At 41.8% G+C, this 27955-nt stretch overlaps 1 protein-coding gene across 1 annotated transcript in view; it reads right to left on the bottom strand.

Moving 5' to 3' along the window:
* Window positions 1-3178: 3178 nt before the first annotated feature.
* Window positions 3179-27955, bottom strand: part of MKX (mohawk homeobox) — a 57416-nt gene continuing 32639 nt past the window's right edge. Inside the window, exons 7-8 of the mRNA XM_014944875.1 lie at window positions 5455-5488; window positions 3179-5345 (exon numbers count right to left, since the gene is read on the bottom strand). Of these exons, the coding sequence (XP_014800361.1) occupies window positions 5159-5345; window positions 5455-5488 (221 nt within the window). The 3' untranslated portion in view covers window positions 3179-5158. The remainder of the gene's footprint in view (window positions 5346-5454; window positions 5489-27955) is intronic.

Raw genomic sequence — 27955 nt, 5'->3', positions numbered from 1 at the left:
TCTCCTGTGAAGAGAGACTGAGAGAGTTGGGATTGTTGAGTCTGGAGAAGAGAAGGCTCCAGGGAGACCTTATAGCAGCCTTTCAGTACTTAGAGGAGGCCTACAGGAGAGATGGGAAGGTCCTCTTTATCAGGGGATGTAGCGATAGGATGAGAGGTAACGTTTTTAAATGGAAAGAGGGAAGATTTAAATTAGATATTGGGAAGAAATTTTTTAGTGTGAGGGTGGTGAGACACTGGAACAGTTTGCCCTGAGAAGCTGTTGACGCCCCAGCCCTGGAAGCATTCAAGACCAGGTTGGATGGGCCTTTGAGCAACCTTGTCTAGTGGGAGGTGTCCTTGTCCATGGCAGGGTGGTTGGAACTAGATGATTTTTAAGATCCTTTCCAACCCAAACCATTCTATGATTCTATGATCATGCTTCATCTCACTTTTCTGCCCTACCTAACTATGCTAGACAGGTATTTCACCAGAGCAGCTCCCAACTATTAGTGTACTTCTACACAGAGCTCAACCATGTAGAGCAATATTACTGTCTTCTTTGAAATGCTGCATCAAAGCACAGAGAAAATTGTGGACATTGATGTGGACAAGTGAAGGCATAGAACAAGCAATGCTCCAAAAGCTGCACAGACATATTCACACCAAGCTGAGTCCAGTCCATGCTCTGCTGGGAAACTTGATGTAGCAGCTCAGGCTTAATGCCAAATTTGGTTACCCAGTTCCTGAACTAGACCTGTTTCTGTCCAGCTGGCTCAGAGCAGGCATGCAACTGTCTGCACTTGGCCATGGAAACATGCCTTGGCCCTCAGACCTTCACAAATGCTTGGATTTGCTAGGTTAAGAGCTGGGAACCCTTTTAAGTTCTTTCTGATTCTCCATGAATCTCATAGATTGTTCATAATAACAGAGGAATAAACCAGGGGTCTGTCATGTTTGAAGCTGTCACTGTGACCACTGGTGTCCACCGGCATTTAGAGCTGCTTGTGGAGTACTGGATGGTCTGGTGTCCTCAGTCTGTGCTGCGTACAAGCTCCATTTTCCTGCAAGTAACAGGCCAGAATTTTAAAAAGTGTAGTCACACTAAGAACTGAGTGGAAACACAACATCAGTTGAAGGCTTCGTAACAGAAAATGAGATTTCACAGCAAAAAAAATGTTGGTATATGTGAGAAAGTCAGCCATTGATAGAAGACAGCTGCACCCTTCCCTTTGCCACCTGAGGCAGCACCCTGTCCAAGGAGCAGTGACAAGCTTTGCTGTTGTAGTCGCTTTTCTCTCCTAGCAGTACTGGGATCCTGGCTCTACCAGGGCCACTCTGAGGTCCCCAGTGCTCTTTTGAATGCAGAAATTATGAATAAGACTTGCATAGCCCTGGTGGAACTCAATTTATAGGAGCAGCTTTGGGATGTTGGATGACTAGTCATGCTTAGTCTCATCTTCCACCCCATACAGGGTACTTACCAACAGATACACCCATGTCTTCCAGCCCTTGGAAGCCATGCAGGAGAATATGGCACAAGGCTTCCTCAAGATCGAAAGAAACATAGGTACTGCTGAGGCTGCTTCCTGTAATAGCATCTCACATTTGGTGTCGTGGATCTCCACTGACAGATAGTTTAGGTGGACAATAACATCATTCATAAAAGCCAGGGCTTGAAATGAAAAGCTATCTGAGTGAAGCGATAATGAAGAAACAGGTTTAAGCCCACATAGCCTTTCCCATAGCCTAAGCTAAATCCATTCTTCCTTGCACAATACAGTGGTGCTATCAACCTCCCCTCTCCATCTTCTCCTTCTAACCCACAGTGCAGTGGTTTCTTCATGCATGTCTGTGTGGGCATCCAAGTCTAGCTGCCATCTTTCGCCAAACTCCAAGTTAAAACTTAGGGCACCAAGTTATCAAATGTCCTCAAAATGGCCTATGTGTTGCCCCGGGACTTGCTCTTGGTCTCCCTAGTGAAACTGCTTCAAGTGTGAACTAAGCTCAGTGGTTGTAGCTTTTGTCTGTTGCTGGAAGAGGAGACTAGTCCTGATCCCAACGTATATTCTAACTACTGAGTGATCTGGCAAAACTGCACCTCCCCTTACTCTCAATGGTTTATAAAAGGTCGGGAGGGCTCAGCTCTTGCAAATGATGTGACAGAGTAGATGGCAGCAGAATAAGTAGTTTTCTTCATGTCTGACAGGGATAAGAAGTAGCACTGGGCTGTCGTAAGTATGAGCACTGAACTTCTAGATGGGCTGACTGCATCTCATTCTCCACCAAGGCTCCACAACCAAACTGTATCCATACATGGTACTGTAGACAAATGTAGCCTATAATAAAAAAAAACCCAAAATGACCAAAGTCTTTCACAGCTCGTTGACCTTCACCAGTGACTGAGGACACTGATTAGCTACCGCTTCCTGCTGCGCTCCTCCAGTGTGGAGGATTTATAAGCATCATACCATGTTGTCGTTAGCAGTCATTAGCCTAAACTTGCCAAACAGTCATTTTAATCAGGGATGTGCTAAACTACTTCACATAACTGCGCACCACAAGGTGTGTTAACCAAAAGACTAGCACTCCTGTTTTGTCTTTGCCTACCATATGCTTGTATCCCAGTATAGAGAAACCCTGACTATATCAGGAAACCAGAAATGCAAATGCCTAAGGACATTGAATAATGATAATGATAAATGAATATTTAATTCAAACCAAAAAGCTGTTGTTTGCAGTTATTTATTTTACTAAAATGGTTACATATGTTGAAATAAAGAAGAGCAATAGTAATAATGTTTGTTTTTCCAATATCATAAATAATTATTGAGTCTTCATTAGCTGTTGGCTCAGCACTGATCATGATTTTTGTTATTTAAAAAAAGACACACACATAATTCATTAGAATTTGTGTTTTCAGAAAACTCTAAAGCAGCAGTAGAAAAAAAATAAATAAAGGAAATGGTAACAAGAAATTATGCCAAGTATTTCTTAAATTTAAAACCCACTTGATGTGTTTTACAGATTATTCTTTGTGCTTTGATCATTTAAAAAAAGAACCATGAACAAGTTGTTTATACAATGGCTTGCCTTCTCCAGTTTTACTCCAGAGAAGTCCCCAAAAAGTACCTTTTTTACATGACAAATTTTGTTGTCTTTTATACAGACAAAAACACTGTGAATATTTCTAACAGAAAAGCTTGTCAAAACCATCAATTTATTGTCACAAAATATTTAATACCAGAATAACTTACAATAGTATGAACAAAAGTGAAGTATTAACTCTCCGCTATTAGTTATAAACTCACATTATTATGTCAAAATCCAGTAAAGTATCAAAAATTAATGTTATGGAATCTTAGACATATAATGATGCAAGTCAGTAAAACATATACTTCAACTGTTCATACAGTCAAGACATACATTTCTTGCTTGGCACTTTAAGTCAATGCAAATCAGCAATTTAGAAAACAAAGTAAAAATATATATGTACAAAATATTTTCATATCAAATCATTTTCATTGTACACTAAATAAACCCAACAATATGTTATGTTACATCAAGAAGTTTCCTATGAAGTCACACCAAGGCTGATATTTGCAATGCATCTTGACTATTTTAGTGCAACTGGAACAGCCTCTACTTGCAATTAGTGTCATCATTAGCACAGTCCTGCTTCCACTGAAGTGGGAGTTCTGCCATTAAACTCAGTGGGAGCAGGACTAAAGTCTTGTCTTGTTCATTGATGGCTCACCAAAAAGAGAAACAAGGAAAGGGATAAGTAGGAAAGAAACTGACAGGATACCCACAGGAAAAAATCCAAATCCTAGCAACGATCAGCTCTTTTCCAGTTTTCTGTAACTGATTCAGTATAAGTTGTTTTTGACTTTGCCACTGTTTATTCAAGCACTGTAAACCTCATTAGACTATTGTTATATGACTTCAGAATAACTTGTACACCTCCCTATAAACTTAAAAATATACCTGGTTTTATGCTAGTCATTACACTCAATAGCAGTCAAGTTTAGAGACATGACATTTAATACATGGTTTAGTATCTACTTCAAACCCTCCCACCTTAAATGCTGAGATTTTTCAATGTTTCATTTCCCATTTGTGTTTCTAGTTTGGGCTTTGATAGTTTATATTATAGCTTTTTCTCACTGAAATGTGAACTGTCTATCAACTCTCCTCATTTATGCAGTACCTACAAAATAAAAATGTTTAAACCACATTAAAGTAGTGAGATCCACCATGGAAACTTTTTTGAGCTCCACTGCAAATAATAAATGGCACTATAGATTTTGTTTTGTACAAGAAGAAATCAATTTTACTTCTATCAAAACTTCAGGAAGTCACTAGCAAAGCTTTACAATTATAGAAATTCAACTTGGATTTACAGCTAGTCTGGCTAGAACCTTCGCATCTAGAAATCTTTAGTGAGCAACACAGCTGGGAGCATATGTATAAGTTCAAAATAATCTGAACAATTAACTTATTTCCTAAATTTGTGTGTTCTAGAGTATTGCACTTTTCAAAGGAATGATTTTGGTATTTTAATATACTGCATATACAGGTAAGAAACATGCATAACAACCTCATTGTCACTTTGACAAAACGTACTGTACAGTTTTTATAACACTGTTGATTAAAAAAAAGAGAGAAAACGATGTAACAATTTCATTAAGACTCGTCAATTTGTACAAGTCAAATAAGCACAATCCTCCAGGGCCTCCAGCAGTAATGTGTTTAGCCCTAGGCTTTTTAAGCCCACTTGGAATAATATACAAAGTTTAAGCATTATGGCATTGTCATTTTGAGGCATAATACTGTTGTACTATGCCCACGTTATAGCTTATTTTTTGAAAGCAAGGCACTTACTGTAATAGCAATGCAAACATCTTATGCGCACTTTGATTAACATAAAATAAGTTAATGTTTTGATAAAAACAGGTTTTTTTTATAATTTACATGCCTTTTATAGAAGCAATTGAACATTTCATTTAATACAATGAAAACATCTGAGTCGGAAGGAACGTTATTTTTTAAAACTGAGCATACTGTAAAAGAGGGCCTATTTTCCACATTTGCCTCATATCTGTGAATCTGATTTTGCTGAAAACCAATCCTGTGAGGAAAATGTCCGTTTGACAGGAAAAAGAAAAAGGACCCATCTCTTAAAACTGCTGAACTAATGGCACTTTAACAGTCTTTACTTCTGATATATGTGATGATTTCTGAATGATGCAGCTGGTAGTTCCCTGCAGTTTATCCTTCCCCTGGGCAAGGTTCGTTAGGGCCATAGCTGCGTTGATCTCCTTCCAGTACGTTTCATCTTTGCTGGTTCCTTTTCTGTTAGCTGCGCTAGATTCAAGCAATAACAAATATTCACACATACAGTTTACAGAGGTATGTGATGTCAGGAAAACTGTAAGAATTATTACCTTGGAAAACTGTGAAGTCCCTTACTCACCTTTCACACTTATTTGGTCCATTCTCCAGAGTTTCTGAAAACAGAAAAAAAAAATTGATGCCTCTCTTCTTTTAATAGTTTTTCAAACAAGCAAGGTCATGGAATAGGCACATGGGAAAATAACCCAAGATTAATTCAAAAATTGATAACAGATTTCCAAATAAAAATTTTGTTAGGACATTTCTACTGTGGGGACATTCCCAAGACATGATCTTATAGAAATGGGCTTCAGTGAGGTAGAACTTCACTGAGCCTCACCAGAACCACACTGGTAGAATCAGTGCTGAACCCTGCCCAGTGAATTCCACACCAGCCCTGTCTGGGAAAAAGTATTTTGGTTATTTTGGCAATAGTGAGAACAAAGCCAGTTTTGGAGGTCCACCTACATTTTGCGAAGTGATAGAGCTGGTTTTTCAAAACATAAATCCCAAGGACATACGGAATCGCAAAACCTAAAAATAAAAATCAGCTTCATTGCCCTTCAGTGAATGCCTTCTTGTATGTGCTAAAAATAGGACTCTCACCCATACACACATGATGTGTGTGGTTTTTAATGCGCCCCTTGCCCAGGCAGCGACTCAAGTCACAGAGGCAGGCTGAGAAGGGTAACAAGCACACCTGGTTAACAGCCTTCAAAGATGAAATTGCATCACAGCCATAAGCTACACTTTCCCATCAAGAGTCACATTTGTTCATTCATAAAGTTCTCACGTCTCTGAAAAGCCAGAAATATTTACCAGGCAGAAATGTATAAGCTTTATTCAGTCTTGCTATCCTGACACAGAAATATATTACAGAGGAGTGAGAAGCCATGTCCAACTGCCATGCCCATGGAGAACGAGTCACAAGAAACAGCAACGGCATCAGCACTAACGGCCCCAGGACTCAAAAAGCTCCTAAAAGCAGCATAATTCTCATAAAGTAATGCCCCCTCTTTATGAGGCTCGATCAACCTTATTGCTAGATTTCCATCAGATTATTAATTAAAAGCCGATCTTTTCTTTGCACTGAGCTTCCAGTGGTCTCAAAGCACACTGCAACCCTTGGTGGCTCTCCAGTTACCAGTGACTTTGCCCACCACTGACCAGCAGCCCGTTTTCTCACACAGCCAACCCGCATCGAACAACTCAGCCCAGCCGCGCTCCCCAGCCCTCGGAGGTGGCCACTGAAGACCACAGTCTCACCATAGAAATGCAGAGAGACCAGCTGTGATTTCAGAGGTCAGATGTTTGCCAAGCTGGCCTCCGTCCTTTTGCAAAGCAACTTTATAAATAAATGCCCGAAAGTGGCGCCAAGGTTTACATTTTGTTCCAAAAGAGCACATCTTAAATCAGTATCTCTTAAGCTCTCCTAGATCAATGCTTGAATGGGATTCCAGAGGGGGAAGTTCAACCTATGCAGAGGAGAGGGAACCAACGAAAAAAGAAACCATTTGATCCAGAGAGAGGTATTGCATGACACCAAAAGTCTCCTTCTTCATGCTGTACTTGGCTACAAATAATTTTTTAGCCCTGCTTAATTTTTTTTCAAATAGAGACAATTTTAAAGAGGAGGTTTAGGACTGAATAGGTCAGTAGGTATAGAAATGGAAATGGCAAGTAATAGAGAATGTCGTTGCCAGAGCAAACCTGGATATAAATACACCTCTCTCAAGCATCTGTCAGCTTCTTTTGCTGTGGAAAATATTTCCTATGAACAAAAAAATTGCTTGTACAAACTTCTGAGGAAAGTAGGTGTGAATGGTGACATACATTCCAATTCCAGCGTTTATTTGAAGGAGTATTTGCAAATATTTTTTACTGGTGTTTTGCCAACTCTAAAAGAAAGTGGCTTGCCCATGGTATATAAAAGCTAAAATACACAATCCAGAAGCAAAGAGTTATCCATTCTTTAACTTTGCTGAAGATTTTTCCTGAATTACAACTCTTTTTTTTATTCCATTCAGATGTTAGGTTTTTTCAAACAAATAATTTATGTCAAAGAAACTCGAAACTGGGTTACAATAAAACCATCATTGATAATTTGCAAAGCTCTTGCTAATAACTGCTGTAAAAGCATGTTAATACAATGAAGTCTGAAAATCCATCATTTCAAAGCACAGGCCCCATTTTTCTTGCCAAAAAATCCTTGTCTACTACACCAAAACTCTGACAGCATATCTCAGTTTGCACTACCATAGCATCCAAGCAGCTCACATCTGTCTGAACAGCCCTTAGTGAAGGAAATATGTATTACTATCATCTTTTTGGATGGGGATAACCACCTTGACAAAGACCATTTGCCACGCTCTCCTTGACATCTTGCCGATGAAACTCGATCCAGCTCAAAGGGAAGAGCAGGGTTCACCTCGCTTTGCCATGAACCTGCCATCCAGGTAACGTACTTATCCAGGTTAGTTGTCCAGACTCCATTCACAAACAACAGACGTGTCCTTCAAGAAGGGGTTTCAGCCCACCTATCTAATGCCACAGTCCAACACCCCTGGGTGCTGCTGCAAAATCAGATGACGAAGCTCTCTTCCATGGCCACCTCCTCCCACTGTTTCCCTTTGGGCAGCGTTATCATCCCCATGGAAATGCTGTGAGCTGGATGAGGGGAGGGCTCTATCTCTCCTTTGGAGACTTAACGCCTGGTGTAACTACAGCCTTAACTGCTTAGCTCAGCCCGAAAGAATCGCGGTCTGGTCAAGTCTGGCCCTTCATTGACAAGAAAGGGAACATAAATGACAAAGTTTTATGAAGTTTAAAAAATAAAAGGTAACTCTTGTTTGACATTTTGCTTTTTCTTCATCTTTTGCAACCTACCTGCTATGCCCCCAACTACTAATTAAAGCTCTTGATAATTAAAGCTTTTGATATTTGACATACCCACACAACAATTGCAAAGTATATTTCAACTGTAAAAGCAACATTTGGTGAGACTGCCTCATGAGTATAACCAAAGAACAGCATTCTCAACATGGAAAGTGTTCAGTTTCATGACCATCGCACAACACGTTCCTAGATTTCTTCTCTCAGGCAATGAGGAAATGGCACTGGGACCGGGTAACATCTCTGGAAATGGTGATGGAAAGAATGGAAAAATGATGCAGCATACTGAATCTCACCGAGCAGCCCCAGCTCAGGACTCACCCCAGAGTTAAGTGCTCATGGGCAGACCTCTCACTTCACTCAGGAGCCCCCTCTCACTACGTGAGAGGCAGCACTTTATACGAGGTACCAAGGATGCCCCATAGCTGCCCTCTCCAAGTGCTGGGGTTAACTTTAACACACCCTACGTAGCAGCCACCTCTGGTTTCTCCTGAAAAAGCATGGTCCTCTCACTAGTTGGAGCAAAGCAGGCTCTGACACAAATTTCAACCCCTACAGACTTGTCAAGCTCAGATCAAGGCAAGTGACTCCAGAGAAAGCCGATGCCGATGTATTATTATATTCCACACTGTTCCCAAGACTTATTTGATAGGGTGTACACTGAAGTTTATCAACAGCATACCACTGGCCAGCACAAATAACTTTCCTAAACAAACTACAGTTGTGCTCAATAGCATATTTATTAATTGAAGCCCAAAAAGAAGCTGCTGTTGAAGGTGGTTTGTTCTGCCTCAGAAAGCAACGTGCTGCTTGTGAAAGGATGTCGGTAGGTTTTCAGCATATATTAAGGTCCTATACTAAGTCTATTTAATATTAAACGTCAGAAACATCTTTTTGCTACAAGTTTGGAAATCACTTAAAAGTGGTTTTTTGCTCTACAACTGGAAAGTTTTAAGCACTATGAGAGTGGAAACTCAATCATTTATAATTAGGGATTGTCATTTGTACCTCACTTTCTGGTGCTTCATTCTGCTCCCAGTTGCAAGCATCCAGAGAATCAGCTTTTGCCTGGCCAGGAATGTCTCATTCTGCTCTCACCATCCGCCCAAAGAAACCAGCAAGGCAGGATATTTGTTCCCTCTTGTTTATAATAGGAAGTCACTATAAATCACTTACCAATGGAATCCTGTATACCTTTCCATTAGTATGAGTTTTCAGTACACAGTTTACTGTAGCACGCAGTGCCAAGAGTGTAGTCACTGGACAATACCAGCTTTGTGATATAGTATGGTATTTTTCAGGACTCACATAATTATTAATAATATATGTAGCATTTATTATTTTTTTTTTTGCCATGAAATTTCTTCATAAATATTCACTGGCTGATCGTGACAACTCTCTCACAAGGTAGCTTGCAGTCCCATTTTAGCAGAGATGGAAATGAGCTTCTGAAGTCCAAAGACAACATACCTAGGCAATACTTTGACCATTTCAAAAACATTTAAGAGCAGAATTTTCCAGCATTCTCCTACATTTAAAATGTTTTCTTTTGTTCTTCTGCTGTCAGAAAGGCCCACCTGAAGAAAATAAACCCCAGGGTTCTTGCAGGCAAACCATCCTTAAACTGGGCAACAGCATCACTTACCTCCAGTACATTGTCATTACACCTGGCTGTTGTCAAAATAATACACAAATATTTCACAAGAAGATATACATCTAAGTATTTCTTCTCTCTAAGTATGTCTTTTTGCATACTGCATCCAGTATTAGAGAAGAAGGCCAGAGAATAAAAGCCGTAGCACATACGTCTACTCCAATTTACAACATACAAAGACTCTGGCTACGTGGCACATTCAAATATTTCAGAACAATTCAGACCCTTACCATTCGCCGAGTCCAGACTCATAACTTTTATATACTTGGATGACTTCAGGGGTGTGCTAAATAATGTTAATTACAGTTATGTTTTATTCTTTGGATCTAAGAATTCTGACCTAAGAATATCACACGTGTGTGGTGATGAGAACAGCAAAGGAAAGACCGACCACTTACGTAGGACCAAGAAGCATCCCTGGTGCTCCCCCGCTCGGCTCAAGCCAAACAGCAACAACTGGCTTTAAAACCCTGCTTTGTGTTATCAGGTAACATTGACAAAGCAAAGATGGCTTGAAACCAACAGGGGAAAGAATGTGTGAATGAGGGAATGAGACAGAGAGGAAAGGGTACAGAACATTATGTAGTGGGGAAAAAATGGACATGGAAGTCAAGACACAGTAGGTCAGTCCTGCATGACCGTGATATTTCTTGAAGCTACATAAACGTGTACAGATTCCTGATGAATTACACACCTTCTATTCTAGCTCAAAATGGAGGGGGAAAAAAGAACTGCTGGCCCCAAATGGTGAACACTATAAAATATTTGTTGGTTCAGTAAAAGGTCCCGTATAACTTATCTTCATTTTAAAATTGGCAGCGTTATTCAGCTGTTTCTCTTTCTGCCTCTCCTGAACTTTCTTTTGTTGGTTTTGGAGACTCTGGCTTAACATGTGTTGACCAGCATTTTCAAAACAAGCAAGAGAAGGAAAAAGAGGGAAGAACAGGAAATAAATCGGGGCAGCTGAATGAAAAATGAAGTTTACATGTGTGAGTAAATCAGTGGTGAGATGAGGTATTTCTGTAGGTCACATACACACACACCTTGACTGTAGTATTTTCCAAACCGCAATTTCAGAGCACATATGACTTTCAGATCTCTGGTTCTCCAAGAACAAAATTGGGTTAACCTGAGTTAATATTCCTGTACTCCTCTGCATTGACACAGCTCCTTTCCTCCCAAAGGACCCCAAACTAAACCATGAATCACACAACATCGCTAACGTTTACCCACATCCGTGGCGGGAAGGTGACTTAGCACAGGCTGCTCAGCAGTGCAAGGGAGGGGAAACTGTAGCCCAGAGCACCAGGCCAGGACCTTTCCTCTTACAAGAAATGTCATTTAATCTCGGTACAAAGACCATAGCACCTTTAAAAAACCCAAGCACAGCAGACCTCAGGCTCCTCTAGTTTGAACTAGTTTTGGCCTTCCCATGCTTACACTTGCAGTGCCCCCATTTTGAGCCTGATGTGAACAGACAAATGAGTTTCTGAACATGGATACTGCTCATCCAGAGATTCACACTACCAAAGGCCTTCTACACATAGACAGGACTCACCCAACCCAGCATAGCAACTCTTAAACCCCTTTTCCCTTTGCACCATCCTCCCAGGCTTCCTCGGGGACATCAGACCTATTAAGGATGAATTACAGATAAGCACAGACAGGAAAGCTCATGCTGGAAGAGACTCCAAACCACAGAGTCTCCTACAGAAACATTCTCCAAAATCACCCTGGTGGCTGATCTCCTGCAGACCTCAGGCCACCTCCACATGGGATCCACTCTGCATTGTCCCTTGTGAAGCCACCCCTGCCCGGAGCAGGTCCTGGACTGGGCAGGTCCACACGACAGCGCCTGGTCAGGGCTGGCGGTGCTCATGTCACAGAGCCTTTCGGTGGAGGGACAAAAGTCCCTGTTCAAGTTTCAGATGACCTCTGGCTGCAGACACAGCGAGGCACTGTGACCTGGGAGTGCGTTGGATACCAACCACGGCTGATCTGATCTCAGGGGGGTACTGGATTTCTACTGACGAAGATTTATTACCATGTCCTTTTGTTGGGTAGGAGGAGGAAAGCTGTCAGAAACTCGCAGGAACAAGATCTGGGCCCAGGCTCTAGAGAAAACTGCTTTTCAGCAAAGCTTTCATTTACCACTGCTCGCTCTTTCTTCCAGGAGGAGGTTATGGAGCAGCTTGTAATGAAGTCACCCCCACAACCCTGTTACCTCACTCCTTTGGCTTCACAGTGACACCAAGTATAACAACTGACCTGTCATCAGCTGTTACGTCCTTTCAGATGAACAAACTGCATAATGACAATTTATGATCACAGTGACAGCTACACTGACTATTTCCCCCTGTTCTCTCACTGTTTTTTTTCCAGGAGCAGCTTTAGTCCTGGTCTGACCTCTTCTGTTAAGACCCATAGAAGGGGTCTTGCCAGTGTTGGAAATATCCCTTTGCCATCAGGCCTCAGATCAAGCCTTTTCAGGGAAATCTTTCTCTGAAATTTGCTTCTTGGACCAAAATATCAGGTATAAGCTTTAACTGTGAGGGACTGGTACCACTCAAGTTTTTTTCCTGAGTACCTGGGAACTTGAAGACTTTTTTTTTCCCTGTGCAGCCTGGAGCCTGCTGAAGTGGGAGTAGGCATCTAGTTACATTTTAATACATGTGATTTTTATAAAATGAGTGTACATGCCCAGAGAGACTGGGATAGGTGTATTATATAAACCATAAAAGAGAATTGAGTTTGCAGGTCTATATTAACATTTGCATTAATAAGTGCACTGAAAGCCCCACATAATAGTAGGCATGGTGCAAATGGCCTTACGGTCTTGGGCTATGCACCTGCATGTAAGAATTTATGAGTTAGCAAAGTAGATACAAACCTGGTGTAAATCACTTCATTGTTCGGGCTGTCACGGCTGGCTCTAAATTTCCCATGACCAGTGACAGTGTGTTCTCCTTGGTGAGATGCAGGGCACTGTGTGAGACTTGTTTTCCTAGCCAGGCTTTAGCAGAGCTTATAATGGGAGTCGGGGCTCTGCAGCGTTGGAGGCGAGTTGTTAACGAACTGACGGTTATATGGTATTATGTTCTTTTCAAGTTTCCTGCAAAGCTGACTGAAATCAAATCTTTCCTCATTGAGTTGGCATGTAATTAATAGCGTAATGTTGTCGGATTCCTTGGTGATAGTCTCCCACGTGCATTTCATAACGGATAAACAAATATCTGAACTAGGCTTTTTTTTTTGAGTGGGGGTTATTTAGAAAGGGATTTACAGCATGTGCTGTGCTGACTGAAAGGAAGAAGTAGTTATCCCTCCTATTGCAAACTGTTATGGGTTAACAGTATAAACCAAGTTAGGCAGCAGGGAAGGGGGAGGGTGAAATAAAGAAAAGAGGAAAACGTAGAAGAGGAAATAAGAACAAGAACTAAAGGAAAGGGCATGGGAGATATTTTAAAAAGGGAAATAAGAGAACGACAAATGAAGACACATTAGGGAAAATAAGAGTAAGGAGTACGAAAGGAGAAAACATATCACTGTGTTCTTTTTCTTCATTTTTAATATGAAAATATCCTTTTCCCACCCAGGAATCTCACTGTTGTGCAGGCAGGCACGTTCAGGCTTTCACTCTGGATCTAAAAAGTTTAATTGGGAGCTCTTAAAGCCTAAAATAAGGCTTTATAAGTAAAAAGCTGAAGTCAAATACAGCCAGGGTAAGCACTATTACACTCCAGCCCGATTGTTTTTCATTAAAAAAGTGGGGTGAAAGGGAGGGTTTCAAAGCCATATTTCAACCCTAGGCTGACACTACAGCAGTAAAATCCGGTTTTGTTATGCTAGTTGGCTGTGGGTTTGGGAGCAGACCCTACATAGGCGGTGTAACGTTATGACATGAATGCATACACACAGGATATTTTCAGAAGCCTCCTGCAGAATTCGGAGAAACGTGCCCCCCGTTCCCGTGGCTCCGCTCGCAGGAGCCAGCTCCTCTCCTGCCCCTGGGAGCCAGCGGGGCTCAGACATGGCATGTGTTGCACAAAGGCAATTTAAATTACAAGGTGCTGTATTTTCAGGAAAGTGGAGGAACGTCTCAGTGAATGCCAGAACTGATTTCCAGGGTGTGTTTAGCCAGCAGCATGGAGTAAAGAATGGCTAAGTCTGTCAGGGTGAGGAAATTCACTGTTCCTTTCACTTGCCTGGAAGATAAAGAAGAGACTGACGAATATGGTCTTTTCAAACATAACTACTTCCATCCAATGCATGCACACAATACTTATGTCCTAATACTAAAGTCCAGGTGCCTGAGTTATGTTCCGAACTTGGTGCTTGCTGTGCGATCACAAGTGTAAAAACTCAAGCAGGTTGTAAGGAAATGCGTAAGCACAAACAGGGCTCCAACAATCAAACAACCGTAAAAATGGTTGTAGGCTGCTCAAGAGCCTCATGGTAACCCCAGACAACTGTTGCACACAGATCCTACAAATCAAAGGATTACTTACGAAATTTTAAAAATTATTTATATCTATAAGGAGATACAGTTATATTCATATGTATATACTTGTATCTGCTGGGAATGCCTATGCAGTTTGCCTTCCCATTAAGCATACTTGAAATACTGCAGTACAATCACACGTGGCATTTCCTGTGGTTGCTGCCTCCCCAAAGCTGCAGGATGGACCTGCTCCAGGTCCAAACACAAAGCACTGGTGAGACCTTGCCCCACACAACCTCAGCACCATAGCACAGCAGATCCGAGGCTGCTGCGGGAGGAGAATACAAGAAGGTAAAAGATAGATGGGTTCAACCATGCCAAGTAAATCAAGTTAGTGACGGTCTCTCTGCTTGTGCTACAGGTTTGTGTGGGGCTGGACAAGCTGTTCTAACTGACCTTTTCACAGATGCCACCATACATTCCCCAGTCTCTGGACTCCGACTCGAGAGCCAGGGCTCTCATCTCCAGCAGTGCTGAGCACTCGCAGATGGAAATGGGGTCAACAAGAGCTGCGCTTTGAATGTATAAAGAGCCACAAAATCATGAGCATCCAACAAAGTCTTAGGTATCTAAAATGACTTCAAACTGTAATTGTTCAGTGCCTCAGTTCCCCGTTTGCAAAATCCTACAGGCATCTTATGGGAACAACTTTATTAAAGTTTGTGAAGGACCAGATGGAGAGTACCAAACGGCACTGAGCAGCACATCACGAAATTAATCATCCTGTCCTCAGAGACGCTCAGCTGCGTTCAGGTTAGTGTTTTGCTGGTAGAGATGTGAGCTGGGTTTTGAGGCTTCTTTCAAATTGGGCCAGCTCACATACATCAGAGAAGTATCTCTTTCCTCATCTAGCTAGAAATGTGATGGGAACCCCTTTATTTAGCAACTTGAGGAATTACAGGAACCTACACAGAAAGCTGTTGTCACACATCTCCCCGACCGTATGCAGAATGGCCAGTAGAAAGAAATGTTGCTGAGTGAGTCACAGGGGGAATGGCTGCCTGTGGGTTATTCTCGCCTCTAACTGCACAAAAATGATTTTAGTGTTTGATTGCATTTATTTTGAGTCAAGTTTTAAGTTCTGTTCCCTTTGCTTTCCCTTGTGAAGCTACTGCAGTCTTCATGATCCTGCTCACCACTACTTGCACTGTTATTATTTCCATTACAGGATTTCTTCCCAAAACCTAAATATTCCCAGACACCTTCTGAACAGGCCCTCAGAGATTCTAGTAAACTGGGAGGTATCTCAAGAAGGGCTGTGTTTTCAGTTTTCCTAATCACCAGGCAAGTGAGAATGCAGCAAACCAGGCGAGAGGGGGAAGGCTCTTGGAGCAGGAGAATTCACTGCCCAGAATTATTCAGGAAGAGGTACTCATTTGCTAAAAGGTTTTGAGGAAGGAGAAACATCTCCTCCTTCTCCAGACATCATCTTGTATTTACAAATGGTTTGAGTGCTAGCGCAGCGCAATTTCGATGGCTCAGCAGGAGAATCGTACTTCGATCTCAAAGGCTACCCTGGTTATCATGAAGATTGGTGCAGTGTAATAAATCAGCCAGACTGAGCTTGAATCCTTCAAGGAGCAGGACAACCTTAACACTGCAGATGCTCCGTAACTGGAAGTTGTAAGAACCCTTCACAGCAGGGTCTTTGCGTAAGACAGATGAGTCTCCTGCACTCCAAAGGAGCACGTGTGGGAGGTCCTGAAACAGTAGTAGGCCGGTATTTAACATTGCAAAGGCCTTGGATGTGAACAGCTTTGTGGAAGAAGATGGAATTGCTCTTTTGGCAAAACATGTGAAACTGTCTGTGATAACGGGAATGAGAGCAAGGATGACTGAACAAATATTTGCAGTCAGTGCCTTGTCAGGACAGGGGAATTGCTACTGATATGATCTTTACTTTCAATGTTACTGCTTCTGACAGTCTTACAGACTTTGCAGATGTTTATTGGCCACTAAATCATTCTTCAAGAATGTTGGCTCCGTTCCCAAACCTGAAGAGCCTGAATGTGAAGGGGTTTGTTATTCCGCACACACTGCTGCTTTTGGAGACAGTGAGCTTCAAGAAACCAGCGGGGAAGCATCGTCGACTGATAAGGACACGGGACAGAATTCAGACTTCTCCACGCTGGGGGCCTCAGATGCTGAGGCACGCCGGGGGAAACGTGCCCCACGGAGCGGGGCAGCATCTATCCACGTGGCACGGCACGCTGCCTGAGCCCCAGCATCAACGCTCTGCCACACTGATGGGCTAAGGCTGCTGCGGAGAGACAGGGAGCACTAGCTCATCCAAACCCCGATGCACTGCTTGTGGTTCTTGCTATAGCACAACTGCACGAATTCTGGGGGCCTCTGTAAAACCCACCCCGCGATGCTGCAGAGATTATTACTGTTCCGTTTGGCTCCTCTAACTGCAGGACACGCAGCCTAACAACGAGGCGTATTCACACCCTCGGCCATTCATCCCAGGAAGAGCAGCTCGCAAAGATGCAATTGCTGAGCTGCAGAGGACCCTAAGCCACAATATTTCAAGCCAAACAGATTCGCTTTCAAATAGAGAGAAATATCTGAACCACGGGCAACATGCCCAGGCTGCTTCTCGGAGAGAAGATGCCGATTCTCTGAGATCACTGCAAACAGCTCTCACCTGAAAAAGCTACACTGGCCACTGGAAACTATACCTAAATAGCAGCTACACCAGAGGACTAATAATCATAATTGTGACAGTAATAAGACATATCTTTTAAATAATGAGTGATAAAAAGTAATCCATGACTTTGTACTAATAAAATGAGAAATTATTGAAGCACAATGTACTACTACCACAGGGGAAAAACATACTATCCAGAACTATTAAACATATTTCTCTCAAAAAGGCACTGATTACTTAGACCAGCATATCCCAATTCACAATAGTGGACATGATCTAACAACCTTTAAATCCAATGGCCTCCTTTAAAACCTAACTGAGTTGCTGGCTGTCAGCCTGCAAGACCAAAGAAAAAGTTATCTAAAGCAGTCCCTCCTAACATTTTTCCCCCAGAGTGAATACTGTTTGTTTAAAAATGTCAGGTTGATACAAACATAAGGTGCTTCAAAAATATATGGCAGGTGCAGAAGTCAGTATTATTTGTTTTACATTAGCTTATGCATGTTTTCCTGGAAGTCAGGAGATTTCTTTTAGGGAATTCTCTCCTGCAGCAGTTTGCTGTATCAGATTTAAAACACACATACATATTTATAGTAAAGCCATATGGTATTTATGGTTAAACCAACTGACATACTTCAAAAAATATGAATTTTGAATAATTTGAAAGATCTGTAGATCAAAAACAACTCAGAAGTTTTATCAGTATGTATAAATAACCAGTCTTCTCTCCTGTCACTGTAAATCAAAAAACCCCCTTCACTCAGCGGGGTTTGCAATCAGGGGCAACTGGGCTGCATATATATGCATAAAAATACAGAAAATATGTGCATTCATGGCATGCAATTCCTCATGGATGCAACTGGAAATCACTGTGGACTTTTTGCTCAAGGAGCAACCAAATTAACTTTACCTCAGAGTAACTCACATTTCTGCAATCTGCTTCTGTGTCTTCCCTGACCTGCTTAGATGCTTTGCTAAGGGCGAGCAGCGTAAGCAACAATCATGTATTTGTACAGATAGTCTTTGCATCCTCATCTCCCATTTAAGATCCCAAGTTTCCACTTCTATAGAGAAAAGCAATGAGACACGAAGCCATGGTTCCAGACATGAAGAACATTCATATTTTTTTAGGGAATAACTGGTGAAAAAAAAAAAGAGATCCTTTGATCTCTCCAACACAGTCCAACTCCAGGCTTTCAGCCTTTGGATGGAGGATGAGAGGAGGACTCTGAGCCACAAGGCAAGCCAGGCAGCTACAACACCAAGGCTTTAAGCTCTGTGAACTGAAATGCTTCAGGTTCTCTAATTAACTTGCTGCTATTATTAGTAGTACTTCTGTTTCCATTTTTAAAACAATAAAATCTTTTTCTTTCATTTTGCAAGACTTGTTACTTTTTACCTTTGCCTGTGAGCCAAAGCCTTCCCGTAGAGCGATAGCCTATACATCACCACTTGCAAAGTCTATGGAGACCTGCAAAGGGCCTGCAAAGCAGACACAGCAAATCCCCTCTGCAGACAATGCCCACTTTCCTCCCCACTCTCTTTCTGCAACAGCGGGCACCACCAGCAAAAGTTGTATTTGAGGGTACAGATTCATCAGGGCACACAAAGCACCCACACAACCTAGCTAGTTGGCTGCCACCAACTGTTTTATACCTGGTGAACAAACCAGCAAAGTGTTGGCAAAACCAGCCCCTCAGAGCATCGCTGAGAGAGTGGCTCCCCCTCAGGCAGGGCTCTGCTGGCATGGACATAAACCACCAACCCTAAATACAACACAAAGCTAAGTATATCCTTTTAAAATATTCTCCTGACAGCACTTCCTGTCAACTAGGCAGGAAGACAGGCAACTACCATCTCATGTAGGAGCATCTTGAGGGCTGGTCAATGCACCCTGAAGGCTGTTGCCCACCCCTAGCCCCCATCAGCAGCAAGGCTCTCCTCTTCAACACGGTCGGCTGCCGCAAGCTGCTAGAACTCAAGGTAAGTCCTGCCCAATGGACCTCAGCTTTGCAACTAGTACCTGCTTTGCACCCTCCAAACACCCAGAGGCCCACTCCATGGGCTTAGGTGACACCTGGCACATCCTGGGTTTATTTTCATTTTTACAAGCCTCGTTAGCCTTTGTGGTAAAGCAGAAATCCCAGAATAAGAACCAGGATGCCAACACTGTGAGCGTCTGTACCCTTAGCCCCAAAGGAGGAGTTGCCCAGAGGAAAGAACAAAGTGCCTAAACCCCATGTCATTAAGGCCTCTTCCGGATTATTTTGGCTGATGTTAAGAAGCAGCATTGCTTGGCCAGGCCTGGGAGCAGGGTTTTCAGCTTTTTCTCTGAAATCTGCACTTCAATACAAAGTATAGGAACATATAGGAATGTACAGGCATATACACTGCAATTCTCAATTAAAATAGCTTCTTAGTTATGTTGTCCTCTTTTCTATCATCTTCTTCCTCTTCCATCAACCCCCCATATCCAACTGCATCATCATTTTATTTTTGCTACAATGACAGGGGAAGACAAAGCTCAAGCAAGACAAGACTTCTGCTGCAGCTCTTTCAAAAAACATCCAAGACTATCTGCTGGAACAGCACTTGGCTTGAAAAGTCAAAGCCATACTGTAGGAACCCATACTGTAGCAATCAAGTACAAGGCACTGTGTACACTTGGCTGCTGGCACTCAATTATTGTTGCTGTAAGAATTTGTTAGAAATTTGAAAACAGTAATTGCCACCCCCCCAAAAAAAGCAGTTTGGGAAGTATGACTTGTGGATATGGGGCACAAGGACTTCGGGAAAGTTTCCCCCGACCACAATGCTGTGCACATGTGTCTTACCCCTAAATTTGGTGTGTAAGCTGGTTTGTATACAGCACTTAAAATGAAAAAATATCCCTTTGAAAGAAGTGCCTTGAAACAGAGATATTGGCAATGGACGAGACTCACTTGCTGCAATTACTGAAAAACAAATTTTTGAGCAAGACTCCTCTGTGACTTCTGTCCAAAGCCTCCTCAAGGTTCCAAATGCTGTGGCTTTTAAAATCAAGAGAGCAAAATGCTGTCTGCTCAAATGATTGGTAATGTAAGAGCAGAAAATTTGTGTATCGATACTAAGGTTTAAATTGTATTCCTGTTTGTCAATAAAACCAGTCTTGTTTCTTTTTGTGTCACCTAGGAAAACAGGATCTGTAGAAAATGTTTAGTAGGGCACTAAGTTGTAGAAAAATTAGCAAAAATTATTTACCAGTTTTTCAAGGGCAATGAAAACAGTTTAAAATCTACTGCCTAAATGTAACATTTACTTGCATGGAACATTAAAAAAAATATATTTCAAGGAAAGAGTAGAAAATTTTCTCTGATTATATAATGAAGCCTCAGCTGAATTTACAGCTCCTTCTCTAACTGCTGTTCTTGTTCTTTTTAATACGTGCAAGAAATGTTCCTTTACAAAACATTCCTACTTTCTAAGCAGCAGAAAGGATGCCCTCCTTTGGGCAAATGCAAACTTTTCATTTATTTGGACAAAAAATCAAAAATTAAACAGAACAAATTTCTAATCAACACTTGTTAATTTGAAACACTAAAAGTTCTCCCATATTGAAAGCAGATTGCTCTGAAGAAACGCTGATTTTCAAGGTCATAACAGTGCTGGCAAAACTCAAAAAAGTTGTAGTCCAACTTGCTTGTGTTCAGCTGTGTTTACTTAGTCTCAATTTGACAAAAGTCTGCCTCTGATTATACATAGCAGTCATCTGCCCACAGATAAATAGATATTACACAAACGTTTGGAGGGAATGACATTTGGCTACTATTATTTTTGGAATAATTTGCTCTGCATCCTGAAGTTAAAACACCAAAATGATTCATAATGTTTTTTGAACCCAAGTATTTCCATTTAATAAATAAATTGACCTCTATGACCTTCATGGACTTTATATTGTATATGTTAGTGTATCAAAAAAAGGCAATTTATTGTTAAATATTCTGTATGCTTGAGCAAGGTGGATTTATACATAATTAAGACCAAAGCCAGTGGCACATCTGGTGCACTCACTGCAGCAGGTCAGAGCCCAGCACCTGCATTGCAAAGGGCTCCGAGTGCTGCTGGAGAGGGGGCTCTAACTCACCCCCAGAAGACATCCCACCCCACCTCAACCTGCAAGCAAAGTCTACTGCTCAGCTCTCTGCAAAGCACACACCTGCAGTTAAAGCCCACCCTAGCAGAGAACCTAACGGCAGCGCCTGAAATACAAATGTGTTTTCTATTTCAAATGTACCTATTTCAGATGTAAACTTAATAGTTTTCTGCCTATTACTTGTAGGAGGAAAAATGAATACATATTGGATGCCAAACTGAAATTTTGCCTTATCCAAGGCAGTTAGTTGTTTCATGACATTTATAAAATAGCTTATATTTTAAAGCAGACCTGCAGTACTTCTCTGATGTGGATAGAAATTCTGACCAGTTAAAGATATTACTTAGCCTAAGGCATTTTGTGTTATAAATTATCCAGGAATAAGGTAAAAACTTATGAATAAATTATAGTCCCTACTCACTTCCCACTGCCTTCCCACTTCCAAATGCTCTCTGCTTTAAGCCTCTATCAGCTCCCCAACATCAGCTATCCCAAACAGCACTTCCACATCAAGCACTGGAAATACCAAGGGCAATTCAAAATCCATGAGGGATATTGTTACTGCTGTACATTGGAAGTGGAAAAGGTTCATGGAATCATAGAATGGTTAGAGTTGGAAGGGACCTTAAAGATCATCTAGTTCCAACCCCCTGCCCTGGGCAGGGACACCTCCCACCAGAGCAGGTTGCTCAAAGCCCCATCCAGCCTGGCCTTGAACCCCTCCAGGGATGGGGCAGCCACAGCTTCTCTGGGCAGTTCCAGTGTCTCACCACCCTCACAGTAAAGAATTTCTTCCTAATATCTAATTTAAATCTCCACTCTTTCAGTTTAAAACTGTTACCCTTCATTTTATCACTTCAGTCCCTGATACAGAGTCCCTCCCCACCTTTCCTGTAGGGATATTGATAGAGGGAAGAATAAAACCTCAACCAGACGGAGGGTCAGATAGATTACTTTCTGTAAAGTTAGCATGCTTTCAAAAACGTCTTTTCAATTAGAATACCAAAATTAAGAAAGCCTCTGATGCAATAGGAACCATATGTGTTTGACATATCCAGCTTCTCTATCTTTGACATCTAAATACTCAGTTTAAAGAAAATTAAGACATTTGTTTACAAAGAACTAGTTTATGTGTTTACAAGACTAAACTGAATGTTTTTAGATGGAACGATTATATACTCGTCATTTCCCCTCATTTTCTCTTGTTTCAGGAAGGAGTATTACTGTGAAGAAGGAATGTGTTTTCGATGTGGACAGCTGGAGGTACAGAAAACAGATTTCAGTCACATGGAACAAATGCAGCAAATTCCTTCCTTATGGGCTGTTTTCTTACAGAGACTAAGTATTAGGAGCTCGTTACACTATGATGCAAAACTCCACTCATTCAGAAGTGTGCTAACAATAGTGACCCAAAGAAGAGTTAATTCAGATGGAATCCAAGAAAATGAGGCAGCACAGAAACCTCATCAGCAGTCCAATCACATGACAAAATGCGAGGCATCTCCAAAGCCACTGCCTGCCAAAAAAAGAAAGGCTGCTGCAAGAAAAATACTTTCACAGCTTGATATCTGGGTCTTGTGACTGCTATCCAAACAAGGAGTAAAAGTGGTACTATATAATGTGGCAGGGTAAACAGAACCACCCACTCGTCATCACCAATCATGTTTTAAATTCAGATAAATTCTGTTTCTTTAAAAAATGATGGGGGAAAAAGAAACAAAACCCTTTGTTGAACTTGAAAATTATATCTATAATCTGATTTGGCATGACATATTTCAGGTTCATATATATCATGAACTATATAGGAATGCATGATTTGCCATACAGGATCAGACCATCAGTCCAGCCCAGGTAATGTCCTCTCTGTGCTACTGGCTGACACTCATCTCAGAGGAGCACAAAGACATGCCCCTCAGCCAACTATGCAATAGGTTAAGAAGATTTTCTGCCTCCAACTTACAGATGATGACTTGAAAAAATTTCAAACAGGCGATCTGATCTGCAAAATGTACAGAAAGCAGTAGAACTGGGAGAAGTTCAAACTTTCAGCAACGCTGGGCCATAGAAGCCTCCACATTTGGCCAAACTGCGTTACAGTAGCCTGAAAACTAGTTACAGCTTTCAAAATAGGTCTTGGTGGGATTTGCCAAACTCTGGGTTGGGTATGATTAAGCCCAAGTATGAAACCTTTTCTATACTTTTGTGTCCAGCTTAGTCAGGGACTGTGGATGCACCAAGAAACTGGGAAATTAATAACCACACACCCCACACAAACAGACACACCACCACCACCGCTACCAGAACTACAGTATTTCCCATTCTCAGGCTATGTTCTGTTTTTTTTCCCTGAGTTGTGAGCAACAGTTTGGATTGATCTGCTTTGTATTCTAAGCAAGGTCATACACTTTTCTGGAAGTGTATCTGCTCTTAGCCTGTGTAACATGGAAAAAAATGCCAAGACATAGTAATTAGATTCAAAGGTGCCTTCCAAGAAGAGCAGTACAACATGTATCTTGAATGCTTATCTACCCTTACCCTTACTTGTCAAACACTTTGAAAGGGAGAAATGTCAAACTTCTCATTTTGAATTGTGAAAAATGCCAATATCTCCTATGCTTCCCTAATATGTCCTAGATTCCTTCTCAGTTACATTTCTCAGTTAGTTACACTCCAGATTCCTACCAGTATTTCCACCATATCTGCTTCCCCAGTATTTCATCTTCTTACCTTCATCCCTTTGATCTCTTTTCTTTCCTCTTGCTTCCCCTCCATCGCTCTCCCCTTTTCTCTTCCTTTTTTGTTCTTGTTCTCAATTCTGCATTTCCCTTTCCTCGTCCTCTCTCAGCACTCTCCTTTCTCTACAACCTTGATTTTGTCCTTTATTTTCCCACTTGTATTTATTTCCTGGCTGTGAGTTTTCCTTTTTCCGTTCATCCCCATCCTTTCTTCTATTTTTTGCCTCCTACAGCTAAAATGATACTCCAGCCATAACCTACCTGAAAGGCGAGGTACATCTTTTAAGTCAATTGTCAGTACTAAAAGGATGGAAAGTGTCTCAAAAAGAGGTAAATGACTATTCCAGTCACTGCCCTGGACAAACAAGTGTAGCTTCCATTGACAGCTGGAGGAGTTCAGCACCTGAATCAAGCTATTCCCCATTTGCCACCAGTCTCTGTTTGGCGTGGGAGTCCTGCTATAGCAATACGTCCCCACACCAGGGCACAGAGAGACAGACAGAATTTCTTGCAGAGGCCGCAGGGTGTTGGTGATGAGAAAAACAACTCAGATAATATGAGTCCTTTCTTCACTTGTAACTGAGAACGGCGCCTAATATAAGCTAAAATTTTGCTGAAACCTAAGAGAATTAGGAAGAGGTCTGTATAACCATTGAGACAGTTATGCGCCGCTTCACCCCCTGTATTCTGCTGGATATCTAAGAAAAACCAAAACATTACAAGAAAAGTTCCTTGTATAGTATACATCATGTAATTAATATCACAACTAATGAAAAGCTCTGTCCTGGCTTCAAGTGAAGCGGTTTAACATCCTGTGAAAGGACAGAATTACACCACACAAGCAATTAGGTCAAGAGGATAAAAAGACTAAGACGCATTGATTCCCTGAACTTCTTGAGATCTGCCCATCAAAACAGTAAATGTTTGCTTTCCAAGACAAAACAAGCTAATAGAAACATGCATTAGAAACCAGCTTTATGGCCAACGCTCCAGAGAAAATATTGGGGAACACTGTTGTTTTTCATGGTGAATATATCACCCCTGTAACATCCCCTCCAGCTGGTGCTGCCTGGGCAAGCTAGAGCTCTCTACGCACGGCCCAATCCAACTTGCACATCCAGTCCTTCAAAGTTTTCTCTGTTTTCTTTGTCTCCCTCTTTTTATATTGCTTCTGGTGGTTTTTAACGTGTGTTTTTGCTGCTGCTCGCTTCCCACCCTTACCGCTCTCCAACTGCTTGCTGGGCAGGCACAGCAATTCCATGTAAGGAACGCGGGGAAGAGAAGCATTCCTTGATTTTTCTGTCCACAGTAACTTGCACGACATTTGATCATACGCAGAGATTAAGTCATTCATGAATAGGGCCCAAAGGGAGGAACAACTCCAGAAAAACAACCCTCCTCACTGGTAGCACAGCATCCAGGGCTCCAGAGTCATCGCTGCCACACTCATAGGTCGTAGCCGATCTGGCAAAGTGAGGAATCCAACTGCAGGCTCTGTGGTTGAAATAAAATGTATCTACGGCAGCTTGGATCAATGTTTAAAAATGTTCCATGTTATTTTAGTCCAAGGACAAGCTTTTAAAATTAAAACAAAACTTTGGCTTTAATTACAGATTAAAAGCGAAAGTTGTTTAAAAGGAATGCAGTTCTGAGAAGAACAGTAATAGAAATTATATAAAATTTAAAACTCGTTCTTCTCTCTCCTAGCAAGTGATAAGTCTCCTTGTAAATATTTAAAACAAAAGTTTGAAAGCAATTAATCTGTGGTCAATATTTAGGGTGTTTCTGCCTTGCTTTTGTGGATCTTCGGCATAGTTCAACTTTTTCCTACATTTATGTTTTCAAGCTAAAATAAGTGTCAGATTTTGATGCGCATTGCAACGGCCAAAAAAGAACCACAACTGTAACTTTTACCTCCATTCCCCCTAAATTTTGTTACTACATGTGTGATGCTGCAGATGTCACCACCTTATACATAAACGCAAAGGGTTTATTCCAGATCAGCTAGGAGCAATGCGATCCCAAAGCGGTTAGGTGCTACAATGGAGAAGCTGCTGCTCTTGGGATGATTTTCAGCAACAATTGCCCATCTGAAAATCATTAGTGCATAGCAGTGGATTTTCCACATGTTCATATGCTGGACAAGCAGGTTGCCCTTGAAGTATGGTTCCCCGGGGGAAGAAGGAAAACCCAGAGAAAAGTATTCTATTGTCAGATCACGGTCTCGCTAGAGCCAGACAAAAATATGGTCAAGCATTCACTTGGCTGCTCTGCTGGCAAAACGATAGGGTACCGAAATGGAGACAGCTAATGAAGAAGGCAAAGAATGAAGCTCAGGAAGAAGATCTTAAAGGAGTACAGATATTTTTTTCTTTCAAAAAATCAGAAGTAGGGTTAAGTATGCAAATTTAGTGACTTTCAGATTACTGACCTTTACTTTTGTAAGGCCAAAAAGGTTTAGAAGGGCTAGTCTTTTCCCAATAAAGTATCTCATCTTTTAATTCAGCTGTGTTTGAAGCATCAATGAGAAAGCATTGAAAGAGCCTAAATAAAAAAGGGTATGAATATAACTAGACAGTATTTAATATTTAATGCCCCATTAATCGATAATTTGGCTTGAAGGAGGAAAAAAGTTGGCAAAAGGGAATGGAATTCTTTAGCTCCTTGTTTTACTTAAGAAAAATTCCCAACGGGCTTCACTTAAACACTTTAGTTTTCCACTGGAAAGACAAAAAGAAAATCTTGGTCTAGCATGTCCTGCCACATGCTTTAACTACACAGTAAAAGAGTATGTACTTGGATCCCAGGCACATTTCAAAAGTGTAGTATTTATTAGCTGCTCTGTTGCCAAGTTCCACTATTATCATTTTATTATAACTAAGGTATATTTTTACTAACTAAATTATATTTAGGTCTTTAGTTTAAGCATTTTAAGGTCTTGGAGTGTCACGTACCGATGACATACAATATATCATAGGAATTTGTTGATTTTTGCCCTCCTCCTCTCCTCTATAAACAGCTACCCTGTATCTATGATCTTGGGGCATTTGACTTTCCTAAACCCATAATCCAGCTGTAAAGATACACAGGGGCCAAGGGAGCAAAATCCTCGGATGGAGCAGAGCTCGCCAAGGATGAAGGTGAGCCCTGTTACGGGATAACCCCGAGGGGCAGCACAAACCCACCTCTCCCCATAGCCCCTTCAGACACACCTTGCCCCAAACCTCCTCTGCTGCCCTTCACCCAGCTCACCCGGACCCAGCTTTTTGCTGAGACCTCCTGTTCCCAGCTGGGGCCACAGGCTGGTTTATCATACACCGGAGGTGGTACGTGGTGGGACACAGCCCCTCCATGGGTGAGGGTGGGCAGGGGCCAGCAGCTCAAGCCAGGTTTGCCCCAGCAGAGCCACGTCCCACACCACCCATTACAGGATTTTTGGTCCTGGGGGGAGCATGAAGCTGCTACCTGGAGGCTGTTGGGATGGGATAGAGAGAGGATATGGCCATAAGGCAGGAGAGGGTTTTGGTGGGCTCACATCAGGGTGGGTGTTGCCGCTGCTGTCGGCAGGGAAGGGGTGTCTCCGAGCAGCCACAACACCTGCAGAGAGATGCCAGTGCTCCTCAAACCTCAGCAAGTGCAGCAGTACCATGGGGCTGAACACAGCCTTTATTTTTCCTATTTTGTGCAAGGAATGAAGGAGGAGCAGTACCCAAATATGAGCACTTACATTCTCCGAGGGTCACAGTCTTTGATCTGTGAGCGAAGATCCCACTGAAAGCAGCTGGAGTTCCCCAAATGAAGTTCGGAAAGCTTTGCAAATGCATGAACATTGTGTGTCAAACCATGTAGCGTGCTTTAGGGCCAAAACACTCAAAAACCAGACCAGATCTTGGCGCACTGGATTTCTTCTCTGTCCCACATAAAGCACTTCCAAAGGCTTGGTCTGAAAACATCTGAATGCCTGTCCCTTGATTATCAGGTGAAGCTAAAGACAATTTTTGTAGGACATCAGATGGAAT

This window comes from Calidris pugnax, unplaced genomic scaffold (assembly GCF_001431845.1).
Source record: "Calidris pugnax isolate Ruff unplaced genomic scaffold, ASM143184v1 scaffold54, whole genome shotgun sequence".
Lineage (NCBI taxonomy): Eukaryota > Metazoa > Chordata > Aves > Charadriiformes > Scolopacidae > Calidris > Calidris pugnax.
This window is presented reverse-complemented; position numbering and strand designations above follow the sequence as displayed.